The sequence below is a fragment of the Mus musculus genome, chromosome 14 (assembly GCF_000001635.26).
Source record: "Mus musculus strain C57BL/6J chromosome 14, GRCm38.p6 C57BL/6J".
Lineage (NCBI taxonomy): Eukaryota > Metazoa > Chordata > Mammalia > Rodentia > Muridae > Mus > Mus musculus.
In genome coordinates this window covers 6,117,200-6,126,393 of record NC_000080.6, presented here as the reverse complement: position 1 = coordinate 6,126,393, position 9,194 = coordinate 6,117,200, and the positions used below count along the sequence as shown (strand labels likewise).

Below are 9,194 nucleotides of genomic sequence, written 5' to 3'. Positions count from 1 at the left end.
GAGATTTTGTGAAACACATGGATATATATATATATATATATATATATATATATATATATATATATATATGTATGTATTTATGTATGGAAAGAATGACAAGAATGACCACTATCAAGGAATGCACCGTTAGAAAATATCATCCAGGTTTTATACAATTAAACGTACAGGAGAAAGATATTTGCCTCTGTGATACAGGAAATCCCTGGGAAATTGGAGTATATGTCATATGAATTGACTCAGGTGGCATATTTATTGTTGAGAAAAATCTACTACATCCACAGTCCCTAGAGATTTGGGGCTAACAAAATCTCTTAAGCATGTCAGAGTCCTAACCAACGTTCCCCCTCAGAAGCACATGACATCTAATGAAGCAGTTAGAATTCTCCAGCTTTGGAAGGAGAGGTTTCCAAAGAGGATCCCACTGGTCCATGAGAGGCTCCAGGAGAGGCACCCCAGAAAAGGACCAAGTTGGGGAGAACTAGTTAGCAGGTAGGTCATGGCAGTTGCTAGTGACATCATCAGTAATGCCTTCCTTGGAGAATCTCTTGTATCTAGGATAGAACTAGAATCTTCTGTGTTGTCACCTGTGTTGTGGTGACAGCAACTGCCTGTGGTTCATCCCTTCTGTTTGCTCTGGGATTACCAGCAGGAATGTTCTCCTGGCTGCTCAGGCTATGTCAGAAAGAGAATGGCGATGAAGGAGAGACCAGACCAATGGAGAAGGAAGAGGGAATCCTTTCTCATGAAAAAGGAAGAAGGAAATCATTCTGGAGAAGGCACAGTGAGTCCTGGGCAGAGTTGAAGATCTTCCTGGTAGAGTTGGGCCGTCCAGGAGTAGGTCTTACAAGCTGAAGCCTTGGACTTTGCCAATGTCAAAGAGTCAAGAATTTCTGATGATTAGTTTGACAGAGCCAGTAATTGACAAACCTGCAACTACTTTTCTGGGAGCTATTTAATTTCATTTTGAGTGGCAAAGAATGCCAGGAGTGGGCACTATGAGAATAACAGTGTGTCCTTTCATGGAAGGGAGTTGAAACACTTCATCTTCCAGATTACTGTAGGTAACTTGAGTCTCTGATGAAAAGAACAGAGAAGGATGCTCCCCTGGTCATGTCATGTGGTGAGGACTCAGACACTTTGGATTTGAAGACACACGATTAATTAGTGCTTGATAGTGCTAAGCACTATGAAATTCAGGATTTCCCTGCAACACATCTGATATGACCTGACAATGTTCCTCATATCTTTATGTCTGAGGCAGCTTATAGATTTCAGGGCAAGGGGTCCTGTAACAGGGAGTGTGGCATATGTCTGACATTGGTGGTTAGGAAGAGGACATAGCTTAGCAAACCAGCTGGAAGATAGCTTTTCTGCTCTTTTAGGGATTCACCCTGTCTTTACCTTTTCTCTCCCTCAGTCTTCTTCTTGGGACTCTGAATGGTCTCCCCTCCCCTGGGCCATCAAGTACGCAAACTCATTTGTGTTTATCTATCTGCAGGGTCTGCTAGAAATACTTCAACCCAAAATTACAACATCACTAATCAGATATTAAATATAAATAAAGTTAGAGAACTGAAATTGCATATGAGGAAGATCAGCAATGACATGGAGGAAATGTGTGGAATCCTGAACGTTTACATGTATGAGGATTTGAACTACAGGTAGGAATTATTCCCAGTACCCTGTTGCCTGTATTGTGCCATCTGTTAACCCAATTTCCTTCCATGAATGGAGTGTGTCATCTCCCATCATTCAATTAAGTAGCCCTGACAGGTGTTTAATTGTTGGATAAACAAAGTGCTCTGTGTTTATTATCATCTTCTTATGTACTTGACCTTGGGGTGCTTGCAATCTGATTGTTGCTGTCAACAGCTGGAAGGACCTGCTCATACTTACTGTCTCTCTGTGTGTATGCAATGCCTGCAGGCTATCACACGTTTACTCTGATATTGTTCATTATATTCTGAGAGATGGAACCTCCCTGGATTTATTTGGCATTCTAATTGTGTCTATGTGTGTGAACTTAGCTGTGTGTGTTTTGTTCAGGACTGAGACTCTGGGACCTTTGATGGGGTCTGAGGATTTGTGTGATGCACAGTTTGCATTTCCTGTTAGTGTGAGTCCATAGAGGTCCAAAGTGATCACCAGGGAAGTTTCTTCCTGGTGTTTCCTTGGTGTCACATGGGAATCTCCTGGGGGAGGAGGTGTGATAAAGCCTTTCTCCTGTAAATACTAGTTGTGTCCTCTGGGAATTCACATAACAACAGGAACCAAGGAATGAGAATCCCTGCCTTAAAAATAAGAGGAAAGTCATTACAGATACCTATTGGACCCATGCCTGTGGCACAGTGTATTGGAAAATTGTCATAGAAGTAGTCTATTCCTACATGCTTGCCCAGGAAGCTCTTGAAGATCAGCTAGCTCCATTTGGTCCCCTGGCTCTGCTGATCTCTGCCCAGGATAGTAAGTTTAATTAGCACCAAGGGGACCCAGTTTTAAGGAACTAGGATTTGGCATGCAATTGGTTTGGGTAGTCCATGATACAGCCTGTTTGCACATCATTATTGAATCCTCAATTCAGCACATTATTTGCTTCTTGGGCCATGCCTTAACACAGGATGAACACTGAATTCAACATCATTAAATCACAACATGAGAAGATAATGTTGGATATGGATAAAATGACCCAGTCCATAATTGCTTCCATGAAGTTCTCTGAGGAACTGTTAAAAGATAACTATTCCTACAGGTGAGTCAGTGACACCACTGAGACCCCCATAACTAGGCAGGGAATGCTTCTGTCCTTTTAGGACTTTGAAAAAACGCAAGGGCTCTGGTTCTATGTTATCTTTTTTTTTATTTAGGAACCCTGCCTGAGGCAAGGGTCTTGGATTTGTACCTCTTGGACTCAGTTGTCCTAAGTGTGAAGAGTGTCCAAGACCCTCCAATCTTTATTCTTCCAAATTCAAGGTCCTCTACATAGAAAACTTTTCCACCATGCTGGGAATATCCAGGAACCCTGAACCTCTAGGGTTCTGACCACAGATTAAAAGATCTAGGATTCCCGACAAAAATGGAAAGAGTGTACACTTGTTGGGTCAGCTGACCTCTCTCAGAGGAGATAAGCCCTCTCCCTGCTGAAGGTTTTATGGTACCACAGACCTATAATCAACCATGAAGAACATTTCCTCTTCTGTGATGTATAGGCTGCACTCTTGGTGTCAGGGCTTTCAGAAGTTTGTTGAGTCCTGTGGAATATGGCTGGTATCTTGATTTGACCTGCCTCTGTTTGGTGCTGCTATGTATACTGTAGACTCTTCTGGGACTGTCTGGTGTTCAGGGCCCTGTAGGACCATGGGACTTGTAGTAGTGGAAAGCCAATGGAATCTGGATGGGAATCACCAATTTTTCTTTGTGGATCAGCATCAAGCAGAAACACCGCCTCCGTGAGTGCACTCAACTAAAGGAAAAAGTGAGGATATTACTGAATGAGAACAGAAAGGTGCTGGTGGAGCAGGCTGGAACGCAAGTGTCCCGTGGGGAAGAAAAGAGGTTCTGTGAGGAGGCCAGCAAGAACATCTGTGCCTCAAGTGCCAAGGAGCAGCAGGTAGGATAATGTGTATCAGAGGCAGTTTGCCCTCATGTCTAACCATAAACATAGACAATCCAATGCAACAGTCCACCAACTTCTCCAGGCACTCACCTATGTTTCCTCCAAGTGTTTGTTTATGTGATCATCTACAGGGCTCTCTGTGGAGGTAGCCTGGTTCAAAAAACTGCATGTTTGGTATGCAAATATTCCTGCTCTGCTAGAATCACTAAGGGAGATAGGTTGATTACACATCACAACACTACATGCCTTAAGTTTGAAGGATGCTGTGTTGGAGCCCTTGTTGAGAATAGCAAGAGCTTTGAAGGAAGAAGTAAAGGCCTGTAGCTCATTTGCTTTACAGGGATATTGTGAGATTCTAGGTAGGAAATAGTTTGCAGGGATGACAGCCTTGTGTAATTGACAAATAAGTGGATTTCATTGCTGTCTTTTGGTGGCTTCTCTATTCCCCCCTTTCCCCTCTATCTCAAAATGGTCTCTGCAGGCTTCATATATCTTGGTTCACACTGAGAGGTCCTGAGTAGTATATTGTCAGTCCCATTTTCTTTGAGTGCTGTTGGAGTGGTCATTCCTGGTCTGAGAGTCTGGAGTTGTCTGGATGACCAGAGATGACAGAGAGGCTTCTCACAGGCTCAGGTTTGGTGTGTGATTTCTGAGGCTTCATGAAAAAATTTCTTAATATATGCCCCCAATTCTGACCAAGAAGAGTGTTCTCTAGTGATTTTTGTTAGATGTTTTTTTTTTTTCTGTCCCCTGTGACAGGGATTCTCTGTGCAGCACCTGCTGTCCTGGAACTCACTCTGTAGACCAGGCTGTCCTTGAATTCAGAAATCTGCCTGCCTCTGCTTCCCAAGTGCTGGGATTAAAGTAGTTTGCCACTATGACCTGGCTTCTCTATGGCTTTTTATCCCTCTAAAGTAATCACAGAGTCATTGGGTCTCCCTTGAAACATCTCCTCTGCATAGTCTGAATTATCTTGGTCCTGAACCATAACAGATACCTCATTGTTTTGTGCTCAGTTATGATTTTATGTGAATCAGTCTGTGTGTGCTTCTGTGTGTGTCTTTGTCTGTGACAGTGTGTCTGTGTGTTTCTTTTTGTGTATGCATTGTTTTCGTGACCTGTGTCTCTCTCAGTATGTTGGGAGGCCATTCAGTGACATCTGAGTTGTGAAGTTATTCTCTATATTACTTCTTTGAGCATTGGTCTCTCAATAAAAGTGACATTTCCTGTTTTGTTCTGTCCAGTAGTCTTTGTATCTCCTGTTCACTATCAGGTAGCACCCCCTCTCTCATTTATTTCAACAAATTGATAAACAACACAGCTATTTTAAAAATAAGTGTTAGATTGCTTCACTTTCCCTGCATAGATTTATCTCCCTGGGAGATTTGGGTTTGTCTTATTGGCTCCACCATGAACATGCATAGAATCCTACCGTGCATCCCTCTGCTAACATGGCTTTTGCTAACTATATTGTGGGCATGGCTTTGTTTCAGGATAGATTCCTCTTCATTGTTGGCACAGTGCTGCATTTCATAAATGTCACAGCACGTTATTTCACCAGCTTTCTTCCTACTGATATTGAGGAAGATTTAATATCACATGAACTGTAATAGGTTGAAAAGTTCCTGGGTAGTGACCAAAAGTCACTGTCTTCCTCTGATGCTACCAAGGAACCAGTGTAGTTGTAGGGAAGGCTACTGAGAGAGTCAACATGGGGCTTGCTGGAGGCTTTTCTTAGGAATCTCTTTCTTGGGAATTTGGTATTGTGTTGTCCAGGTTATCTGTGCAGAGCTTGTAACTTCCTGGTAGTATCAGAAAGCATCTGCATAAAAAAATTTTTGAAGAGGAGTTAATTACAGATGAGGGCCACAAAGACTGCCTGAGTCTAAGAACCTTATACTCATACACATCAGAGGTCCCAGTAGCTGCTCATGCAACAGGAAATGTGCTGGGCGACAGTAATATTTTCATTGATTTGTGTTTGTGTATCTCTATGTGTGTATTGTGTGGTGTGTATGTTTTTGTTCCTATTGTGTGGTGTGTGTGTTTGTCTGTGTGTGTTTGGACCACGTTTGGCTGAGCTTGTTTATACTAAAGTTGTGTATTAGTGTAATACCAGGTAATTTTGTGTTTGTGATATGGGTGCTTGTATATACAAATGTGTGTGTGTGTGTGTGTGTGTGTGTGTGTGTGTGTGTGTGTGAGTGATTGTGCATAAATGCAGCTGTGTGTGTCTCTAGAGGTCAAATTTAATGAGAAATACACTCTGAGGTTTTAGTTTGCACCTATGAAATATCAAATACAGCAGTCCAATTATTCTGCATGCTCACCTAACACCCAAGAATAAAAGGACACAAGAATTCTTGTAGGGTCAGATTTTTAACTGACTAGAGACAAAACTATTGATTCTCATTGAAATCTTTAGAGCAAATGTAAGGGATATGGTATATGGAGGTAAGGAGGACATTGCTGTATAAAGTCCTTGTGTTTATGACCCTTTTCTGCTCTTGGTGAATTGTGAAGGACCACTGGAAGGTCAGGTGGCTCACTGTGTCTTCTAAGCATTCCAGGTTGTTTTCCTCATTGCCTGCCACCATTACATTTCCTGCTACCTCTGCTCAGTAAAGCTTTGCCTTGTAGTTTGTCTTGGATTTTACTCATTGAGAGATTGAGTTGCTTGGAGCTGAACTTAGATCCAGCAGAATTCCCATAGCTGTGGAGCAAACCAGGTCTGTTACATGAGCCCATTGAGGGTCTTGATAATCTAAAGTACTCACACTATCTTATCTTTGTAGCATTCAGCGGGACTGTTCTTCAACATCATTTTCTCAGAGTTAAAATCAGCCTCAGTTGGGGTTGGGAGAAATGAGGACCTTCAGACGGTTCTGGTAGTATAAAATTGGTTATGTCTGTTAGAAGCCATGTTCTGAAAGTAGAAAAGAAGTCCTCATTGACCCAGTTCTTCCAGAACAAGTAGGAGGTATCCACAGAGTCTAGGGTATTCAGGGTTGTAGTGGTCCTCAGAGCAGCCCTGAAGGAGAAGTTATCCTGATGTCCATTTGCTGAAGAATGAAACGATACTGTGTGGTGCAGCCCTTCCATGAACTCAGTGTGAGATAATCCATGCAAGCTTTTGTCCTTCAACTAGTCAGCTTTTTCTTACTCAAAATAGCCCTGACACAATCACATTCTGGGGAGAAAATGGTTCCTTCGGATCCTGTTATAGACAGTTCCTATTACTCTGGGCTCATACCTTTGGACACCAAGTCAGTTAGGTGATGGAAAATGGAGATCCTATTGAAAGAAATTGTTTACTTTGGGACAAGTCTGAAACAGTGAGCAAGAACAAGAGGCTGGTCCACCACTAACATGTGACCCTAGGCTGGGAAACAAACCTATTCTACACAGCCTTGGGAACTTGCTGAGCCAGATTGGATAATAGGACAAGAACCCTGATTCCCAGACTGGTTTATGAGTGGAAAGCATATCACTGACTGCGCTGCCTATATACTATGCCCACTAAGTACCTTTTCCATTCAAGATTTGGTTTTTTATGCCTCTAAAGTTTCCTGGGAGCTTTTTATATTTGTATTAACCGGGAAACAAAACGGGGCACTGCAATACAATATGCTTGTATTGCATAAACACAAATAGGTGTGTTTGAGAGTGTGCCCTAAAATAGTCATAGATGTACAGGGGTGTTCTGTTTTTTTCATGACCATCACTTTTAAGGTTCATTGCTCGGCCTTGGGAATATTCTTATTTAGCAAACTCTTACAGATTCTAGGACCTATGAAGTACCCATGGGGTTTTGTGTTGTATGGTGTCTCTGGTTATTTGCAGATAGAGGGATTGACAAGAGGAACCCTGTGAGGTTCCTGCACTGGAGAAATAATCATAGCCTTCACTTCAGTTCAGGGCATGCTCGCATATCATAATGCATCCACATGGTTTTCTAGGTTGCACACATCTGTCTTGGACTCATATTCAGACATTGTTCAATTGTTATTACTCAATATAATATACCCGCACAACTGGGGAAATGTGGTGTTTTTTTAAAACTCCAGTATAATGTGTCATTGACAGTTCTGATTCTAGCAGTTTTTAAAAGGTGAGAAACAATTCCAAGCTCAGGTGTTCTATGACACTTGGGATGCACGGTATGATCTCAGCTCATAGGTCATGTTGGTTTGTCCAGCTGAATAGAGCTGGGAGGGACAGCTCAAATGACAAATGCTTACCAGGCCTTAGTTTCTTCCTTCCCTAAGTCTGAAATAGTCCAGCAGAAAGCAGAACATGGCACAGACCACGACATGATCTCCCTCAAAGAGAAGTGCTGGAGGAGGAGCACTGAGTGTGCACAGGAAATACACCACTGTTGCCTCTCATCCCTAATAACCATGGCTGTTATGGGCTGTATGCTCCTCCTTTAATTTGGTTTTTTTTGGTATGAACAGGCCGTAATTTCATCTAGCCTCTGGCCCAGGAAGAGTGCACATTTAAAGGGATTAAGAGAAATGCTGAGACACATTAAGAGCTGCTGGGCATCCAGGAAGAATCTGAGTGCAAATTTATCTTTTCCTGATGGGTCATCATGACTAATTACATGGAGATCAGTCAACAAAATTGTAAAACCTTGGGTCCAAGTCTACAACCTGTGTTCTGCTTTGACTTGGGAGGCCATATCCTTCAGACCCACACTCCAAAAGGAGAGTGTTGCTTAAATTTCTCCTGCAAAGATTTTTACCTGCAGGAACTGCTTTTCTACTTAGTTGCCAAGGACAGCCACAGGCTATAAGTCTGTGCTACAAAATAAGCAGATTAAGAATTTTGCTTTGCACAATTTTTTGGTTTGATTTTGGTTTGAGTTTTGATTAGTTTAGTTATTTGGTTTTTCTTGTTTTCATTCGAAGTTTTGTTATTAATTGGTTGTTTATTTGTTCTTGTAATTAATTTGATATTTTGATAAGGCTATATACAGTACATATTGACTGTCAGCTTTTAGTTACAATTGAGTACATTGCATTTATTCTTATGACTAACACAGTGATCTCCAACTCTTCACTCTTAAAAACCTTGTTATTTCAGGTGTGATCATGAAATCCCACAGATATCAGACCCAGATGGATCTCTGCATTCTTCATGGGACCTGGGCTCCATAATTTCTTCTGAGCCAGACTGAACTACAAAGTCCATCATAAATTCATTGTGGAGAGTGTGTCCAACTCTCTGGATAGGAACTTAATGTTGGAAAACTTACCCATGCTGCATCCTTGTTGTCAAATATTTAGCTACTGTGAAAATTCTGTGGATGATGATGTTGAACACATTAAAGGCAAATACATCAGTATTTCTGTAATAATTCTCATTAATTAAAAGCATAGTCTAAGGGAATAAAAAGCTGTCAGAAAACACAGCAGTGTATGCTTCAGCTTTCCTTCAAATATAAAATCACTGGTAACTGCAAGTAGAGATAATAAATTCCACAATCTGTTTGGGGACAGGTTTCTCTACGGGTCCTTCAACATTCATTTTATTACTTTATGATTCACCTGTGTCTACCAAAAGACATCATTCAAAA

The 9,194-nt window shown here is 41.6% G+C and overlaps 1 protein-coding gene across 1 annotated transcript; it reads left to right on the top strand.

Annotated features, from left to right (window-relative positions):
* The first annotated feature begins 566 nt into the window (after window positions 1-566).
* Gm3476 (predicted gene 3476) lies at window positions 567-8,783 on the top strand. Its single transcript, XM_011244837.2, has 5 exons — window positions 567-781; window positions 1,499-1,661; window positions 2,618-2,749; window positions 3,424-3,607; window positions 8,702-8,783. Exons 1-5 carry the CDS (start codon window positions 652-654, stop codon window positions 8,705-8,707), a joined length of 615 nt encoding a protein of 204 aa, XP_011243139.1. The 5' UTR covers window positions 567-651; the 3' UTR covers window positions 8,708-8,783.
* Window positions 8,784-9,194: the final 411 nt, after the last annotated feature.